Below are 21,344 nucleotides of genomic sequence, written 5' to 3'. Positions count from 1 at the left end.
CTACATATCATTGCTGTTGGAAATTTGTAGAACCATTATTGTAATTTTACATTTTTATTTTTTATAGACACCAGCAATTTTTGATAAAATTTTATAACAAATGAGGTAAAATAAATAGATTGTTCTTGAATTTTAAGATATACATTTTTTGGAGAAACAAAATTATGGATTTAACGGTAATAATTTGCATGCAAATGTAAGTACGGTGCACTAAGATAAATATATATACAGCTCTGGAAAAAATCTTAATTTTTGGCTATTTAAAGATATATGTTTAAGTAAAAGAACATTTTTGTTTTTTTCTGTAAGCTACAGACATAATTTCTGCCAAATAATGCAAAGAAAACAAGTTCATATTCATAATGTTTTAATCACAGTTTCCATGCATCTTGTAATGTCCTTCCCCACCAGTCGTAAACACTGCTTTTGGATAACTTTATGTTATGTCCTGTTGCAAAAATTCAAGAGTTCAGTTTGGTTTGAAGGCTTGTGATCATCCATCTTACTCTTGATTATATTTCAGACGTTTTCAATTTGGTAAAATAAAAAGAAATACTTTTTTTTGTATGTTACAAAACTGCAAATTAGTTTTTTCTGCTGCCATAAAACAGTGACGTTAATGTAAATAATTAAATCAAATACTAATCCTAAACAAACCCCTACGTTTTATGAAATTACTCCATTGTCACATAAAAAAAACAAAATATAACAGTACTTTTCTGGTTTTTAAAAGACCAAAATATCAGTAACTTTGCCACAGCAGTGACAAAAAATTGTCTTTTCTACCTTAAATTTCTTCCATATTTTTTTTCACATATAAACTCTAATTGACATTGATATCAATAAAACAACAGTAAATTTATGTATTATTTATTTTATGATTATTTTTCTTTAAATTGATAGCTAAAATATGTTCAAAAAAGGTGATTCATAGACTTCTCTTTTCATAAAATCATATGACATATTTAAATATGTCTTTTCTTGTCATATTAAGGTGATTTTTTAGAAAATATATTTAGAGAAGTTAATAATATGGAATATTTACTGAAAAAGCTTGTCTTTTTTTTTTTTTTTTTTCCCAAAGCGCATTTGCGCCATTACTGTACTTAAAGACCTTTCATTGTGAAAATATAGGGTGCCTTTTTGGTTAAAAGCATCTGGTTTCTAACATGCTGAATTACTGCAGTGCACCTGTGGCTATGATCAGCGTTACTGCTGTAAAGACTGCTGTCCTACTTTACTGAGGATAACTGATTCCAGACACATAGAAGAATGCCCCATTCTGCGTGGTACCATTATTCATAGATCTTTATGAACTATGAACTATTTTAACTGTGAGATGCTTTGTGATTTGTATGATATAGCTTCTAACTAATATAACAACTTGTTTAATCTAGGTTATATATGCTGTAGGCTAACAGTGATTTACAGTGAGAAGTTTAACTAAAAAAACTGGTATGCCAAATGTCATGGGACTGAGAATAGCATTGTGTCCCATGACTTTTGCCATGTCCAAGGGAAGCTAAAGAATGCATATCTGTTTGCACAGACAGAGAGTTTTAGCCAGATTCCACCAGTGATCATAATTACCATACACTGCTCTGTCCACTGTGGGTGGTAATGCCTTCTATGAGGTGTTTCTGTTAAACATGTAACATTGTGGATTAAAGAGTGTTAAACACCCACAAAACTGTAAATGGTTTGTCCCATCCATCTGCTAGCAACCACTATCAGACCTCGTTTAAACTCACGATAATTACGATAATTCACATCACCTTGCCATGAGCACACTGGTCAATTATTTTATTTAATAATATACAATGTTTTATATACAAAAAGGCTCCCTTTTACTAAGTAACGTCATCAGGTCAATGGAAAACTTTAAGGTCCACTACTGTAAATGATCACATGATCACATTATGATCCACTGTTTAAAAATTTACTTACGTAGAATTTATATTCAGTTTAATTTATATTCAGTGTTTTTCTTAAATCATAATTGATCAGCATTCTCCAGACAAGGATTAAACCTAACCCTGCACTATAAAGTATTCGAATAGATTTTTCATTAAAAGCAAAATATAGTCTAGAACTAATCTTAATCCCTTGTTTTATGTCTAAAATGTGTGAGGACATTCCTTCTAAAATAAAGTTTTTGGATATTTTAAGTTGCAGTGATTGCTGACACAGACAAGCAAATGCACACACAGCTTTTCTAGTTACTATAGAAAATAAATGACCAATAACTGTAAAAACTGTAAAAAAAAAAAAAAAAAAAGAAAAAAATATATATATACATACAGTAATTAACTGACAGTAATTTCACCTGTATGGTGAATTTTTTTTTAGAAAGTACTGCATTGCAAAGGTTTTCTCTGTGAATGAATTATCAGTAAAATGCTGGTAGCAGAATACCAGCATGTTACTGGTACATTTTTTTTTTTTTTACAGAAACTCAATCTCTCTTTTTGTTTTTGTTTTGTAGAATTGCTTAAAAACTTATGCTAAAAATTCTTTAGAGTGTACTCAATAAATCAAAAACAACATATATATTTTTGCAATACATATAAAAAAACATTATTTCATAAGTTTGAAAAACATTTTTTTCTGCTGCTCCTGCTACCAGAAAAAAAATAATGTTTGGTTAATTTAAATAATTTAAAGTCAATTAAATACAAATTTCAAACAAACTCCTAAGTATCAAAGGAGCGCTCCATTTTCACAATACTTTAATTTTTTACAAATATAACAGGATTATAATATAAAAACTAAAACTAAATTATTGTTCTGTATTTTCTTGGATATATAAAATGTAATAGAGAGTTAACTATAAGAGTTAAAAGGAAAATAACATATTGTTGCTGGTATGTTACAACATGTTACTGTTTCATCTACTTCATGTTATTGTTATTAAATAGTGGCTCTACTGCGAAATATACTGAATTTAGATGTTTTCTAGAATGGCTTAAAACTGTAAAAAAAAAAAACAAAAAAAAAAAACAACTATATAATCTACTCAGTACATTCAAGGTAATTGGGGTAATTTGCACTCATTTCATTTGGGTAGAGTTTACCCCATAGTTTGAGTAAATATTTGAGTGTTTAGTCTGCCCCACCAGGGCTGCCTTCCACTGGGTATCATACTAAAAGCAGGATAAACTCAAATTAAATACTCATTTTGAAATAAACAATGAATAAGCATGTGTCTCATTACTTGTTCCTATAGTGTAGGACGATTCTCTTTTTCTCCCAAATACAGAACTTGAACTGTCCCCAAAAAAACTCCAGTATAACAGTAATGAAGCCCAAATGTACAGCCTTCCTTCTTTCCTCTGCTAGTATAAGGTTTTATGGTAAAGACTTGGGTCTATTATTAACAGCTGAGTTTCCACAAAACCCAGGTTTTTCACACATTTGCGAGGCCGTGTGGGTGTGGTGCCATCTCCACGGTTGACGTTAGGCGTTTGACATTGCTGGGTGACACCTCTCCGGGGACAGCGAGGGGCCACAAGTGTGGAAGAAGGCGTCCAAATCGCACATGTGTGTTGCTCTGTTTATGTGCAGTTTCAGTCACGAAATGAGCAGACGAAAAGCTCTGGAGCACCCGGACAACCTTCCAGCTTGCACTGAGTCGAAAATTTAAAAGCTCTGGAACACTGTGCTGACCATCTTTTCATGTTCTCTGTTAAAATATCTCCCATCTGTCCTGTTGCTTCAACCCAAAAGTAAGTGGTTCACCAGTGCATAAAAGTGGTCAACCCAGCAATGTTAATTGCTATATGGCATTTCAGTATAAATAGACACCGAAAAAATGCTGTCAAACCTTTCGAAAAAAGAGGAAGTGCACATGTATCTCTGCTCCTAAGCTCCTCCAAGACCGTTTTCTTTCTGTATACAGCATTTGAAACCATATGGAAAGAAGGAACGAAGAGTTTCCCTTCCCTCGGGAAGTCAGAGCTAACCATTAGGGACATTACCCAGAACTAGGATGTTTGATCCAAGGTGCAAATGGAGCATGGGCTAAACTTATGATTTCACGCACCAATGTACCCCCCCCCCCCCTACATGATCTAGATTCTAGTGTGAAAGACTGCCATGTTTAAAGTAAAGGCAGTGACTCCACTGGCCGCCCGCAAGGTCTTTCCCGTGATGCAGGATGGCTAGAAGAGCCAGACCTCTAGTCATATCAGCTGGTGAAGAAGGAACTTTTTAGGTCACTTCTCCGTCAGCATTATTTTCATGACTATTTACATTGTAGATTCTCACTGAAGGCATCAAAACTATGAATGAACATATGTGGAGTTTTATGTACTTAACAAAATATGACCTGGCCTCCACAGTCACTGGACCTGAACCCAATCCAGATGGTTTGGGGTGAGCTGGACCACAGAGTGAAGAAGGCAAAGGAGCCAACAAGTGCTAAACACCTCTGGGAACTCCTTCAAGACTGCTGGAAAACCATTTCAGGTGACCACCTCTTGAAGCTCATTGAGAGAATGATGCCAAGAGTGTACAGAGCAGTAATCAGAGCAAAGGGGGGCTATTTTGAAGAAACTAGAATATAAAACATGTTTTCAATTATTTTACAGTGTTTTTGTTAAGTACATAAAACTCCACATGTGTTCATTCATAGTTTTGATGCCTTCAGTGAGAATCTACAATGTAAAAAGTCATGGTGTGTCCAAACTTTTGGCCTGTACTGTACATTGGCATGCAAAATATTCATACCCCTTGAACTTTTTTCACATTTTGTCATTTTACAACCACAGTCTACCTACCTAATTTTATTTTACTGATATTTTGTGATAGACCAACAGAAAGTAGCACATAATTTTGAAGGATTCAGCTCCCTTTACTTTAAAAACTCCGAAATAAAATCCATTACAATCAATTGCCTTCAGAAGTCTTAACTTAATTAGTTAATAGAGGCCAGCTGTGTGTAATTTAATCTCAGTATATATACACGTGTTCTGTGAAGGCCTCAGTGGTTTGTTAAGGAACAGTAGTGAACAGACAGCATCACAAAGACCAAGAAACTCACCAGACAGGCCAAAGACCATAGATAAAAGAGTTTAAAGCCATCCACTCATCAAGCAAGGAGAGCACCGGTCAGAGACACAACCAAAAGATGGTCACTCATGGTCACTCTGGAGGAGCTGCAGAAATCCACAGCTCAGGTGGGAGAATCTGTCCACAGGACAACTATAAATCGTGCAGTCCACAAATCTGGCCTTCATAGAAGAGTGGCAAGAAGACAACCATTGTTGAAAGAAAGACATATGAAGTGTTGTTTGCAGTTTGTAGCCACCAGCCATGTAGAAACACAGCAAACTTGTGGATAAAGGTGCTGTGGTCACATGAGACCAAAGTTGAACATACACCATTCTGAACACCCCATCCCTTCTGTGAAACATGGTGGTGGCAGCATCATGCTGTGGGGATGCTTTTCTTCAGCAGGGACAGGGAGGCTGGTCAGAGTTGATAGGAAGATGAATGGAGATAAATACAGGTCAATCCTGGAAGAAATTGTGTTAGAGGCTGCAAAAGACTTGAGACTGTGAAGGAGATTCACCTTCCAGCAAGACAATGACCCTAAACATATAGCCAGAGCTCTCAGTCAGTCTCTAGATGCACAACCTGGTAGAGACATACCCCTGCAGCTGTAATTGCAGTAAAAGTTGGCTCTACTTATGCTATTGCTATGGGGGGCTGAATGCACACATTACACTTTTTAGATTTTTATTTGATTAAAATTTAGAACAACATGTATCATTTTGGTTTCACTTCACACTTATGTGCTAATTTGTGTTGGTCTGTCATTTAAAATCTCAATAAAATACATTTAGGTTTGTGGTGACAAAATGTGAAAAAGTTCAAGGTGTATAAATACTTTTGTAAGCCAATAAATGTCAGAATTGTACAACCATGAATAGTGAATAGTGGAAATATTCTAATACCGTGTGGAAATTCAAATAGTAAATGCCACCATTTCTACTAATATCCTGACATTTATTGAATAATAAGCTGAAAATGTGATTTTAAATCACTAGTATCATGTTTTTTTAGACTATAGCTTCAATAGACTGATTTCTACAAACATCTGACCCATTGAGGCCATGTGAAAGTGTTCTAAATATGTACTTTTAGTCTAAGTATGTTAAACATGGTGTTTTTTTTTAAACGAATAAGCACCTACTACTCAGATAACTAGCTTTACATATAATTCCCAAGACTTGCTCAATACAGCTGTCTGCACATGATTAGTGCTGATCTTGTTGTTGTTGCAGTGCAGTTACACTGTTTCCATCGAGATTAATAGTGCATTTGGGGGATCTTTACACTCTGAATGCATTTAATGAGCTCTATGGAGCTATTTTTGTTTTAGCCATATGATACACATCCTCCTTTTGTAGAAACATAATGCGTTATTTGTGTGTGGAAGTCAGACTTGCTTGATCTGTGTAGTGTTGTAATACAGCCATACTTAAAGAGCTGTCTGAGATGTCATTTTGCATTTTGTTGGTTGCTTTGTCTCAACAAAATGTAGAATTTCCTTTTTTCAGCAGTAACTTAGTCAAACTTAGCCAAACCCCACCTATACACCTTATCTCCTTCTTGTCCACCCAACCTTCGTCTTTATAATGCCCTGTTACTCCACCTACATCTCATTAATGTCCTGTTACTCTATGCTCAATTTCGAAATGCTTTTTACTCCACCCTAATCTCCCTGATACCTTGTTACTCCACTCGAATATCCTTAATGCCCTGTAATTTAACTTCTATCTTTTCATATCCATATTACTCCACCCCATCCCCATTCATACCCCACTCTCCCATCCCCTCACTTCAGTGTTCCATTACTACACCCCATCTTCTCATGACCCCATTACTCCACCCTCATCTCCTCAATGCCCCATTACTCCATCCCATGTCCTCAACACCCCATTTCCCTAATCTCCCCTTACTCCACCCAATGTCCTCAACACCCCATCTCCTCAATGCCACATTACTCCACTCCATCTCTTCAATGCCACATTACTCCACTCCATCTCCTCAACACGCCACCTCTTCAATGCCACATTATTCCACTCCATCTTCTTAATGCCTCATTACTCCACCCCATCTCCTCAACACTCCATCTTCTCAATGCCTCATTACTCCACTACATCTCCTCAACACTCCATCTCCTCAATGCCTCATTACTCCACTCCATCTCCTCAACACTCCATCTCCTCAATGCCTCATTACTCCACTCCATCTTCTCAATGCCACATTACTCCACTCCATCTCCTCAACACTCCATCTCCTCAATGCCTCATTACTCCACTTCATCTTCTCAACACTCCATCTCCACAATGCGCCATTACTCCACTCCATCTCCTTACCACTCCATCTCCTCCATGCCCTATTACTCCACTCCATCTCCACAACACCCATTACACCACCTTTGTCTTCACAAAGTCCTATTACTTCACTGCCATCTCCTCAACCCCTCATTACTCCACCCCATCTCCCTAATGTCCCATTTCTCCTCAATACCCCATTATAAAAATCCTCCACTCCACTATGTTGCCAAAACTTCACAACCAGAAATGTGCTAAAAGAATATGTATTGTCGCAAGTGCTTTTTCCAAAATTAAGGAAATTATATATTTATATGTGCATGTGTGAAGGATACATTTTTCTTGTACAGGTAATAAATAAAAGCTATAGATTGTGTTTATAGGCAGGACTGAAAGGTTGATCCACTGAGAAAATGAATTAACTGCACTGTGCAACTATGTAACGCTCGCGAGAACGTCATTCATATATCTCTCAGCTTGTCCAGAAATGCATGTGTGAAGCATGTGTGGGTCAAAGCATGAATTATATTTCCATACTGTAGGGGGAGCCCAGGAGCAAAAAAAAAAAAAACAATTCTTGCTTAATTCTGCTTTAGCTGTGATTCTTGAATCGTGAACATTCAGAAACATACACTGAAAGTTTCTGCGGTTCTTCTCTTTTGTGTTTTTGCTCCAAAGAACCCTTTAACACCTCTAAAAAAGCTGTCTACAGTTGAGATTGTTTAGCCTCACTTCAGGTCAGCTGCCTTCTCTTCTCACAATCTTGGCAAAATGTTCACGCATGATTTGTGGACGAGTTAAATGCTTTAGCATCTAGAGAATAGTTTTATGACCATTATGCAAATTCCTGCATCTTTATGCTTCACCAGAGACCGCTACTGAAACAGCTCCTCCAAAGGCAGATGAAGACAAACGAAGCCAGCGTCCAAGTTTACTCGAATGCTCGAGTCCGGTGATTTATTTCTCGTAGGTCGAGGTCATTAACATTTTACATCTGTTGTTTATAACATGCAGGACTGTTAAGCTACATAGCAGGACTACAAACTGTATTGTACACTGGCCGGATGCCAAAGTGATATCATGATGTAGAATGATTTGGTTAATAAGCTGTTGCTCTCTCATTCTTTCTCGCATTCTCTCTCTCTCTCTTCAGTTGTGCCTCTCCCATAGATTTATAAAGGGCCTCCTCCCTGAGGTCCAACTTTGTTCTTGGACCACAAACTACTGCTTGGGAATAGCTGAGGTCCACTTGTGCAACCCTCAGCGCCTCAAAGTGTGACATTTGGAGTTGTGTTTCTGCAAAGCAGCTGTCTTCCAGCACTTCAGCGAGTGATGAGAACCGCTAACAGGGGCCAGCCCGTCAGTTTTGGACCAGGCCGCTCCAACAGCCCCAATGTGCGTTCTATTACCGCTTGATTTGAGCATCAGTAACAGTCCGATCTGTTCTCGCTGCCACCTCAAATGGGCGCTTCAGTTCTGTTCTGTCGTGATTGCTACGGACAGCAGAATATTCTGGGGATTTTGGCTGGCTGGCCCTCGGAACACTTCACTTCTAACCCTGGCAGGTTCTCGTATATGAAAATAAACTTCTGGAACAGGAAGTTTGTTCACAAATATATCTCCCCAAATAGCTAAAAAAAATCCTGCAGGCCAGTTCGGAAATGTAGCGTGTAAGTGAAAGTTCGATCCAGTCTACACACCAAATATTTGCTCTGAGTAGTATTGGCACTTGACTGTGTTTTAACAGAGAAAAAAAACTTGCTCTTGAGCAGAAATGTGAATAAGGTTTTTATTTTGAAAACCCCCCAAGAACTGCAGATGAAGTGATCATATTTAAAATTCGTATTTCCTATTTTTCATAAACGTTTTTTTCAGTACTGATGCTTGCATTTCTGCTTAAGGAACACTTTTAGGACCAAGTTCTGTAACTATGCATTAACCTCACAGTTTATAGACTTCAGGGGCCCTATTTTCACAATCTATAGCGCATCATAGCGTCCATTGTGAATCACACAGCTGGATTTAAGGCAGTGGGTTTGTCTGTTTTTGGTATTGTAAAGTCGCGAAAAATATGCCTTGTGCAGCTCAAAAAAAGGAAAAGGCATGTAGTAGTTCTCTTAATTAATCATGGTTGTGTTTTTGGCGTGACATGAAATAGACCAATCAGTGTTCCACATGTCATTCCCTTTAAGAGGCAAGTGGGTTCTGACTTTGGCGTGCTCGTATATTAACAGTGAGGTACTTTGTGTGTCTCAGCAGAGGATACTGACCTGCACGTTCATGCTGTAAAGAAACACCGGCAGCTCATTTAAGGAAACAGCAATGTCATTGTATTCTTTATTCTGTTTATTATTAAATTTAAAGTTAAACTTAAAAATAGACTGTCGACTTGGTGTAAAATAGCAAAGAGCATTGTGACGCACCTTGCGCAGTGTGTACGATAGGGCCCCAGGTCTTCAGTCTTAGACCATGCTTATGCTAACTTCTTGACACCTGGACACTCAGACCCACAACACATTCCAAAAAATAGAATACCAAGCAATAAATTGTTTCAGGTATTATATATTTCACGTTTTATATTATTCTTCCTACAAACACAGCTTAAATTGTGAAACAGTACAAGGTCATATTTTATTTATTGCATTTATCTGTGTGCAGCATGTGGTTTTGCATTGTCTTGGTAAATGCATGGATATCTCTAAAATAGATGTCATCTTGCATGGAGCATACAGTGTAAAGCTTGCAATGTACTCTTCTAAATTGATGCTGCATCAGAAGTGTACTGACACAACCCTTAACCTATGACTCTGACTTTTGGACTTGTTGCTGATAACAGAATGGGTCTTTTTTATCTTTGGTCTGAAGCTCTCAGCATCCGTTTCTTCATTTGAATCCAAACCCAGAGAAATCGACTCCACATTTGGAAATTGTTAACATGGTTAAGGATTCTGTTTTGTACAATAGAGATCTGAGTGGTATTTATGAATGTAACTCCAATTGTGTAAATGGAAATTCACAGGAAGGTAGCTGGGGCTCTTGGCTCCCAGTCGCAAACTGGATCAGATATTTAGCATGTTAGATATTCGCCGGGCACCTGTGGCTGGTTGGCGATCACTCGGCAAGCGTCTTTTCGAAGTTCACACTACGCAACTGTACGAATGCTAAATGATTGCCTCTGAAACAGGTTTTTGTTTTTGTCAGCGATCAACAGAAAACAGTTGAAAATTGTGTAGTGTGAACTAGGCATAAGGGTTTAAGAGATCACAGGTGTTGATCTTAGGAGTTGTACTACACAGCAACGTTTTAGATCTCTGTGTAGTATGTGTTCATAAACATCACAGCTTTTCTCTTCATAATAAGTCCATTGTTATTTCTCCTCTCACCTTTGACCTTGGTGTGCGTGCGCAAACGTACTCTGTTGTTTTTTAGCTTAAGTCAGTAGCATTAAGTAGAACAGGAAAGGTGGATCTGAACGGATGCCATTGATGAAGCAGCCATTTATTTTGGAAGCCAAAATCTTTAATGGATTTAATAGCTTATTGGTTTTGAGCATGTGTTTAACACCCAGCCTTTAACACATCCAAAACATTCTCCAGATTAAATTGGAAAATTATTTGTAATTTCCCTGTCTCTAAAATCTGTACACTCACAAAGCACTTGTACATCTGTACTCCTAGACATTTACAGTATGTAATCATCTATTTAGGCAATTATTTGACAGCAGTGCATACTGTCCAGCAGCAGCTTCACACAGTGTTTTCCCATCAACCATTAAAATGTGTTTGAGTCTTTGGAGAATGGTCAGATTGGTTGGAGCTGACAGAAAGGATACTGAAACTCAGAAACTCACTGTGTACAACTGTGGAGAGCAGAAAATCTTCCCAGAATGCACAGTTTGTCTAACCTTAAGGTTCACTGAAAGCCAACACTTTCAGAAAATCCTGTAATGTAACTTTCCACCTTTCTAACATGGATTTTTGTAAACATGAACCCACTTTACCAGCAAATATGGTTCTTCATTATTTATGGTTTCTTATAGTAATGATGCCCTTCTTACAGCTGTCTCTATATTGATAAAAAAGACAGAGACTTGGTTTTGTCCACAAGGACGGTGAAGACTAGCACATGCCACCTCCGACACATGTGAAGTCAGCCACCATCTCTTTTCCAACTGCTGCTGATGCAGCATTAGCGAGTAGCATCAAGAGAGCACAATTGGCCTTGCTCTCTCTGGTGATGGCAAGCTGCATGTCTGGGATTCGAACATGCAATATTCTGATCATAGTGGCAGAGCTTTAGACTGCTGGACCACTCAGTGCACTCAAGACAAGTTTTTTTTAATAAGCATGTTTCTAGTTACATTTGTGTGCATACGCAGACTGACAAAACTTTGCATTTTCAGATACAACTTGAAAAATCTGACTTGAATAATCTGATTCTAACTGGATTACACAGTGCATACATACGCAATACACATTCTAATTATCAAATTAGAAAAAAAGCTTATGAATACATCTACACACCCATGGTCATGATGGTCTCAAAATGAGGTGTGTTCAGGTAAATTCAATAAGTTAGAGCACACCTGGCTCTTAAAGAGTATGGCAAGTGTCACGCTAATTGGTTTATTTTAACTTTATGTTAAAAACATACCCATTATTAAGAGAATTAGTATGAATTAGTAATAGAATCAAATACCTTTTTCACGATAGCAAAGACACATAATCAAGCTGTGCAGTGGGCGGCTTGCATATACATAGTTAAAACAGGGCTCTTTTTGTTTAATCTAGGACATCTCAAAATTACCTTTACCTTTGTGCTAATTTGATCTGTCAGAAAATAGCATTATCATTCAGGCATCAGGCAACAATAAATGTTTAGCTCAGTTCTGTATGAATTAAGTGCTACAACTCAGCACGTTTTGCTTTGTTTTTCAGTTTCTACAATTGGAAAACCCAAGTAGCGACATCGAATGACACCACAAACTACCAGGTGATTGCAGAGAATCCAACTGGTTTGGTCTTCAAGAATAAAAGAGACAGAAAAATCCTAAATGTTGATCCAAAGGTAAGTTTTTTTTTGTAAAATAATGTTTGAGAAATTGCTCATTAAAATAAAAATATAATTAATATTTGTTTAATGTTTCTTGCTTTAATACACATTTAAAGCTACTGAAGACTGGTAGGTGATGAGACCGTGTCATTTTTCTGTAGCCTTGACTTCCAGATGAAAGCATTTCATGAATTCCGTACAAACCAGCAACAGGCTTCCACTGTAAACCAGCGCAAAAGTTATTCAAAATGGAAGCTTATTTATTTATAGCGAATCATAACCACAGAGCCGTGATGGATAATGGACTGGCATCAAATCACTGTGCTGTCACCAGAGTAATTTCCATCTGTGAGTTAAACCCAGAATCTGCAGGATTCCAACTCCCCTCACTTCCAGAACGAAGCTGTGTCACATCGAGACATTATGAAACCTGTGATGGTTGGAATCCAGACAGATTTGGACTTTGGGCAATGGTCCTCAGACAGGTGCTTCCTCTCTCATCTCTACGTTGGTCTGATGAAGCGCGTGAGAATGCGCGGCGAATTCCGGCCCGGAAACCCGTGCCGCATTGGTTTCTCCGTCTCCGTGCCCGGGGGCCGTGAGGACGGCCTATTTTAGTAAAAACAGCAGAACTGCATACGGGCCGCTTTGAACGCGAGCTCGCCCAGGCTGCCTCGTTGAGGGCAAGATGGCAGAAGCAAATTGTGCCTGTGGTCGAGCACGCCCCAACCAGGCCGGCTATTAAAAAACGAGGGGGAGGCTCGAGAACCCAGACGCTGAAACCACCCGTGTGCCCAGAAAACCCAGCCCAGGCCCCTACCAGCCATGACCTCATTGCCCATATGGCCCTTTCGCTCAGACAAAATGGCGGAACTGTGGAGAGGTTTGAGATTGATGGTTTGTTTGTTTTTTTCTGCTTATTTAAAGTCAACCCAACAACAGATGGTTATAAATGAAGAGCAGTAAGAGACAGATCAATCTTCTAAAGATCATGTGAAGATAGATAATCGGTTAATTGTACATAACTGTCAAATAGGTCTAGGGTTCTTATCATTGTCATGATGAATTACATCACATCACAGTTCACATAGATGTGAGGAGGATATAATGAATATTATCAGTACTTATAAAAAACTAACATATTGCGCTAACCCTTTGAGGCATGGTAATTGCAGTTGTGCTTAAAGGGAAAATCTCTGTTTTTTTCAGAATAAGTAGGTATAAAATGTAGCCAACAGGAAGTAACGTAAGACATGTAGCTACTAATAAAAAAACACTTTAGAAATTACTTTTGACCTGCTTTTAAATCTGCTTTAGTTTAAAGTTTTTTTATCACTAAATCTGACATTTTTAATGAAATAATTTTAACTACACTCAGTTTAAGAGAATCTCACAATACTACAAAATACTACTGTATTTTGATTAATACAGTTTCCTCTATTAATACAAAATACAGTACAAATCAGAATTTAGACACACCTTCTCATTCAAGGTTTTATTTTATTTATTTTTTTACTGCATTGTAAATTAATACTAAAGTACTCCAGACTATGAAGGAACACATACAAAAAACATGCAGTAAACTTAAAGTTGCTAAACATACCAATATACTCTCTGATGATCTTATCTTGTGCAACAGAGGTAACTCTTGGGACCCTGTTTTAGCGATCTATAGGCGAGACCTCAATTGCGAGACGCCAAACGCACAAACGGTGTTTTTTGGGCGTAACATGAAATAAACCAATAATCAATCGGCACATTGGTATCACACACATTGGTGTGTGTGTAAGGAGCATTTACATTACATTACATTACATTACATTACATTTGGCAGACGCTTTTGTCCAAAGCGACTTACAATATTGAAGTGCAAATAATAGAAGAGGTTAAGTACAAAAATAATAGAAGTTAAAAATAAAGCATCTATAGATAGGGCCTTAAGGAGGTCAGAGGGAAATAATGGGATAGAGGAGTAGAGAAGAGGAAGAAGGAAATGAGGTTAGAAGTAGTTAGTGTGTTAGAGGTGTTAGGAGAGTAAGTGCTCTTTGAAGAGCTCTGTCTTCAGGAGTTTATTAAAGATAGCGAGAGATTCTCCTGATCTGGTAGTGGAAGGTAGTTAGTTAGGGGTGTTAGGAGAGTAAGTGCTCTTTGAAGAGCTCTCTCTTCAGGAGTTTATTAAAGATAGTGAGAGATTCTCCTGATCTGGTAGTAGAAGGTAGTTTGTTCCACCATTGGGGAACTCTGTATGAGAACAGTCTGGATTGCTTTGTGTGAGTGTTTGGCAAAGCGAGGCGACGTTCATTGGAGGAGCGCAGCGGCCGGGAGGTAGCGTAAGCCTTCAGGAGTGAGTGCAGGTAGGAAGGAGCCTGTACTGTCATCACCTTGTAGGCGATTGTAAGCACTTTGTATTTGGTGCGAGCAGCAACCGGTAGCCAGTGGAGCTCAATGAGCAGCGGAGTGACATGTGCCCGTTTTGGTTGGTTGAAGACCAAACGTGCTGCTGCGTTCTGGATCATCTGTAGGGGTTTTACTACACTGGCCGGGAGGCCAGTTAGTACGGCGTTGCAGTAGTCGAGGCGTGAGATTACCACAGCTTGTACCAGGAGTTGGGTGGCCTGTTGCGTCAGAAACGGTCGAATTTTTCCGATGTTGTAAAGCGCAAAGCGGCAGGATCGAGCAACTGAGGCCACATGGTGCGTGAAGAGAAGCTGGTCATCAACCATGACACCCAGGTTCCTAGCAACCTTTGTCGGTGAGAGAGAGAGAGAGTCGATGGTTATGGCAAAGTTGTGTTGAATAGAAGGTTTTGCTGGTATGACCAGAAGTTCAGTCTTTGAGAGGTTTAGTTGGAGGTGATGTTCCTTCATCCATGCGGATATGTCTGAGAGACACTGTGATATTCGTGCAGAGATTGAGTGATCATCTGGTGAGAACGACAGGTATAGCTGAGTGTCGTCAGCAAAGCAGTGGTAGGAAAAACCATGTGAGCGGATAACCCGACCTAGAGAGGTGGTGTATATTGAGAAGAGAAGAGGTCCCAGTACCGAACCCTGGGGAACCCCAGTGGGTAACGAGTGGGCTGGGGACAGCCGTCCTTGCCATGACACCCTGAACGAGCACCCAGTGAGTTACGATCTGAACCATGACAGCGCATTGTCTGAGATCCCCATGTTCGAGAGTATAGTTAGGAGGAAGTCATGGTTGACTGTGTCGAAAGCAGCCGAGAGGTCCAGCAGAATGAGCACTGAGGACTGTCCTGCAGCTCTAGCAGTTTTTAACGCTTCTGTCACAGACAACAGAGCCGTCTCAGTAGAGTGCCCTTTCTTGAAACCAGATTGGTTCTGGTCCAGGAGGTCATTTTGGGTGAGGAAGCCAGAGACTTGATTGAGAGCTGCTCTTTCTAATGTTTTAGAAAGAAAAGGCAGTAGTGAGACCGGTCTGTAGTTATCAACCTGGGCGGGGTTGAGAGAAGGCTTTTTAAGCAGTGGTGTGACCTGTGCTTGTTTAAAAGCAGTCGGGAACACACCAGATGTTAAAGAGGCATTGATCGTGTGAGTGTTTTGAATGTAGCAAATAGTTTCCGGGAGTCTGTGAGGGAGCTGATTTTTTTGTGATAGAATTCAGCTTTAGCAGCAGTGAGGCTGGCTGAAAAAGAAGCCAGGAGCAGTTGGTAGTTTTTTAGGTCTGTCTGGTTTTGCTTTTTTTGCCATTTTCTTTCAGCAGCTCTGAGTGTGGAGCGTAGTTCCCTGAGCGTGTCATTTTCGAGCCATGGCTGCGGTTTGCTTGGTTTAATGGCTCGAGATGTTTGAGGACAGAGGTCGTCCAAACAGGAGCTTAATGTGGAGCAAAGAGTATCAGTGGCATCATTAACATTGAGTGATGAAAATGAGCCTAATGGAGGCATATTGTCAGTCACCAGCGAGGAGTACTGGTCTGCTGGGAGATCTCGAAGATTTTGGCGGAACGAGACCATAGTAGGAGTAGCTGTGGGTTTTTTCGAAATGCGAACGTTGAGTTGCATGAAGAAGTGGTCTGAGAGGTGTAGAGGAGTGACAGTTAAAGAGTCGGTGTCACAGTTACGAGTGAAGATCAGGTCTAGATGTTTGCCAGCTTTATGTGTTGGGGGGCTGGGGACCTGCTCCTCGAGCAGGAGTATATGTGCACTGATTGTGTGGCTTACCTGCGTAGCTAAAATAATAAGTATAGACGGGTGACTGTGGACAGGGTTTAAATCGGTCAGTAGTGCACCTGTGTTTTCCATTACCAAAATAGCAACAAGCCCGAAATGTACCTGAAAACACCTCACTTTCAGACCACCAAATCCATCAGTGTAGATTTATTCCTAAACTCCAACACTTTTCTAACGGTGCAGGCTCAAGGCATGAAAATAGACTGTTGATGGGGTGTAAGGTAGCAAAGAGCATCGCGGCACACCTTCCACAGAGTGTACAATAGGGCCTAGGGTCTTCCTTTTCTGGGTCAGTTCATCATGACGTTTTTGATGGTCTTTGCGACTGTACTTGAGGACACTTTCAGAAGATTGTTTTCTTTACTTAGTTGAGTAGTTCTTGTCAGCCAGGTAATCAGATTATGGTGGCCATTTTGAGAATATCTTGGAACCTTTTTATTTTCTAAACTATTTTTGAGTGAAATGTGCAATTTTTCATCATCTGGGGATTGAAGGTTTGGCTCCAAACAACCCACAACCATAAATCAGCAGTTAGTCAGCTTATTTACTTGCTTGTTTGTTTGCATTCTCTTTATCAGTTCATGTCCTCGTCTGTACTTGCTGAACTCATAAAAGTAGGTCTTAATAAATCTCTAGTGTAGACGCCTGCAAGCAAGTCAGATGTAATAGTCCAGATTAAATTTTAGGAGTTGGTGAGTTCAATCAACCTGAAATTTTCTGACACGCTTTGCCTTTAATAAGACTTTACAGCTGCTATAGATCTTATTTCTGTCTTTAGTGGAGGGATTGAGTGAAGTCACACCCAGACTGGAGTTTGAACCCTGAAATCATTAAAGCTTTCCTGATCCAGAAGCTGAGAAAGCTCAAAGATTTGACCAGTGTCTTCATGTTTTGCAAAAAGCCATGGTTCTAATTGATTTTATGGATTCTAGAAAGAATGGGTTGCTCCACAAAATCATCTACATCAAGCAACACATGTAATACTCTTACTGGGAATGGGAAGTTTAGTTTAAAAATACTCTATATTCCACTGCAGATGACTGATTACCTGATAACCTTTAAATTAAAATTTTAACACAATCCAAAGGATTACAAAATCGAAAAACGTTGACATGACAAAAGTCATAAGCAGTTCTAGGGTGCTGTTAACTTGTGGTTTTTGAGGCTGGTAACTCTGATGGACTTATCATGTACAACAGATGTAACTCTTGCACTTCCTTTCCTGGGGTGCTCCTGATGAGAGCCAGTTTCATCATAACATTTTTCATGGTCTTTGCGACTGCACTTGAGGATACTATCCAATGCGAATAACTCAAATAGGGATATTCACTGTATACCAACTCTACCTCTTTACAACTTAACAAGTGATGCTCTCAAACACATTAAGTGGCGAGAAATTCAAATTATTAACTCTTGACATGTTCAGCAGCACAGCTGTTAACTGAAAGCCTGAATTCCAGGTGAATCTACCTCATAAAGCTGACTGCAAAAAAAACATCAGCCAAGGTTGTGCATCTAAGTAAGAGGTGCTACTTTGAAGAATCTACAATATAAACATATTCTGGTTTGCTTAACACTTTTTTGTTCACTAATAATTCCATATGTTTTTCTTCATAGTTTGGATTAAAAACCACTAAATGTGTTGTGTGTCCAAACTTTTGACTGGAACTGTAAGTCCTTACAAAGTGTCCGTTGGTTAGTTTCACACAAAACATACAGACGTATGAGGCAGATGACGGACACATACACCATTTAGACACCCTGAGAAGCAAAGGATTTTTTTTTAGGTGTTTTTAACTTTTTTTTTTTTTTTTTTTTGCAATGGTGTTAAAGCAGCAGTCCTGTTTTTTTTATTTTACATTGAAAACAGGAGTATTTTTGAGTGGGCAGGAAACAAAATATTCTAGAACATGGCATTAATGGGGTGTTAAGTGGTTCAGCTGTCAAAAGAGCTGCTACTATTTTCAGGAGATCGCTGGTTCGAATCCCGGGCATGTAGCTTGCCATCAGCTGCTGGAGCCCCGAGAGATCACAATTGGTCTTGCTTTTTCTGAGTGAGTAGATGGTGCTCTTTCTCTTCATCACTCCTAGGGTGATGTCGATAAGCACAAGGCATTTGTGAGCTGATGTATCAGAATGGCATTAGAAAAGCAAATAGCTATTCAGTCTAGCAGTCTTCATTTGCTAATTCATGTGTTATTAAAACAAAAAAGTCACTAAATGCTAAGTATATTTCCACATGCTCACTGCAATTTCACATTCTCTAAATCACTGTCTCTAAATCCTCAAAACTTTAATAGAAATACAGAGAAACACTAAAGTTGTTCAGCAAGTGTGTTTGTCTACCAATCATTTTTGTGGTTGATTAATCATTCTTATCAATAGCATGTACTGTCCCGAGATGAATAGCTACAATACAGTTTAATCTACAAAATGAAAGATTATTTGAAAAAATGCTAACCTAGCATACATTTTACTGTAGCATAATTCCCTTTTTATTTCTACAGGCATCACCTGGAGACAACTCCTTCAGAACTACCATCTCTTCTGACCTCTACCTCCAATGTGTCATCTATGACCACAACACCAGGATGAAAGTCTAAGTCAAAATACTCCAAAAACTCACAACTTAAACTTAACCATCATAAATCACTCATTTACAAACAAAGATCAACAGTTATATATAAATATCTGAAGCTCCCGCTGAGCTCCAGTGGAATGATGGCCCTTGTGAAAAAAAGTACATTTAAATTATGCTGAAAAAGGTCTGTTCTTAAGTTATGTTATTTTGTAACCACTTATTCGTACTTAATTACTACATTACTATATATATTCATATTGAGTATACTAGTCATATGTTATTTTCGCCCCTATTTATTACAATTTAAGTATATTTGCATAAGCTGTCCAATGGAACATTAAAAACAAATTAAAAGTGTGATTAAAATATAGATTTAACATCACATTCATTTTGAATAGTGTACATAAACTGGTAAAAAAGCAAGATATCTGCAAACATCAGCTGTTAAAGTTTGTTTACCTACACTAAACTAACTACGGTAATCTTTTAAAGTATAGTTTTAACAAATACAGTTTTAATAAGCACAGTTTAATTAATATGAGCAACACAAAATTAATGTTTTGCTCTTTACAACTCTTTACGTAAAAAAAATACATCATGTGCCTTTAGGGGCTCCATATAAATATAGGAGGAAAAATATACTTTAATTATTTTGCATATAGTTCAAGTACACTATTATTATATTTAAACATAATAAAATATCTCCCGGTGCTGCACATCATTCGGGAATTTTTTGCACTCTATAAATCAAATATTTCTCATTTGAACACACTACTCAATCTCACATACTGCTTCTGCGTACTGTTTAGTATGGAAGTATACGATTTAGGATGCAGCCTTGGTCAGTGGAACACTCTGCAATTAAACCACGTTATAAAGCAAAGTTAATCTCTAATTTCATCTGCAGGGAAGTTGTTTTAATCCCCTGTCCTTTACATGCTTTGCCTTGTGTTGTGCAGAAAATCTGGATGTTGGAATTGGAGCAGCGATGCTCTATTTGAACCTGGTGTCCTTATGGCAAAAGACTGTACTGTAATATATGTTGAAACTTGGAAATAAACAGCTTTGAAAATCCCATAAAATCTACAGTGTTTTGTCACTTTATTTGTACTTACGTTACATTGCATCAGACAAGGCAGCTGTAAAGAAATGCAGGTCCAGAGCCTTGAAGAAAATAACCTGATTTGTCTAAATGTATAAATGATCCCATGTTTTATTTAGAGTACTCATTTGAGATGAATTAAAGGAGCTCAAATGCTTTTTACCACATGTAAGTGTTCTAGGTAACCATTTCTACAGTGTAGTCCATGTGTAATATTCCATATTATGTTATAACTTTCACTAAATAAAATGTCTCACAATTAGAAATATTCGCTCTATTAACTAGATTTAATATGACATCACTTGCCAAAATAGGACTTTTGGCATTGGAAGAGCAAGAGAAGGAAACACAGAGCAACCAAGACCAAGATCCAGAAGGAAATTCATCTACAATTGGGTGACAGTGGGTTTTCTTAATGCTGTGTGCATTTCTGTCAACACTTAATGATTCTGAATAAAATGTATTCTGGAGTCATAAGTTTCTGCTCATTTTGTATAGTAATCATATAGAAAAAAAAATAGCTTTTATTTTCTATGATTCCTTTTTTCCCCACCATTTCTAAACGTCAGCTACCTTTGACATGTGTGTACATTTGTAAACAAGGACTGTTATGGTTTTAAAATTTAAGCTCACTCTGCAGCTGGACTCATTCACACACTCCACATATAAAGAAGAAATATAGAAACGTACTATAGCTGCAGAAAAAGCTTGTTTTTAATGTTCTTTATCTCATAGGCCCAGTTACAAAACTAATGTATTTTAAAACACTCACCTTAAAAAAATTACGCCCAGATAGACTTCAATACTATTCATAAGGAAGATTAAGGTTACCAGGAAGAATAAATGATTGGGATTTATTGACTCATATGGGTACCGTGTTTTTTCGCACTATGAGGTGCACCGTATTCTAAGGTGCACTATCAATAAACGTCTAATTTATTATCTGTCTTCACCGGATTATAAGGAGCATTTTATGCAACACTAGTAAATAGCACTACACTGAGGAACCCTGAGTGTTCCGATAAACCAGGGTGATATTAACTAATCGTTCGTCCCATGTAGCTTGTTTTAACACAG

General features: G+C 38.3%; 1 protein-coding gene across 1 annotated transcript in view; it reads left to right on the top strand.

Annotated features, from left to right (window-relative positions):
- The window catches only part of cfap299 (cilia and flagella associated protein 299), a 141,750-nt gene extending 121,503 nt beyond the window's left edge, over positions 1–20,247 (top strand). Inside the window, exons 5-6 of the mRNA XM_007250486.4 lie at positions 12,281–12,410; positions 19,092–20,247. Coding sequence (XP_007250548.3) covers positions 12,281–12,410; positions 19,092–19,187 — 226 coding nt within the window. The 3' untranslated portion in view covers positions 19,188–20,247. The remainder of the gene's footprint in view (positions 1–12,280; positions 12,411–19,091) is intronic.
- The last annotated feature ends 1,097 nt before the right edge of the window (positions 20,248–21,344 follow it).

Source organism: Astyanax mexicanus, chromosome 22, assembly GCF_023375975.1.
Source record: "Astyanax mexicanus isolate ESR-SI-001 chromosome 22, AstMex3_surface, whole genome shotgun sequence".
Classification (NCBI taxonomy): Eukaryota; Metazoa; Chordata; class Actinopteri; order Characiformes; family Acestrorhamphidae; genus Astyanax; species Astyanax mexicanus.
This window is presented reverse-complemented; position numbering and strand designations above follow the sequence as displayed.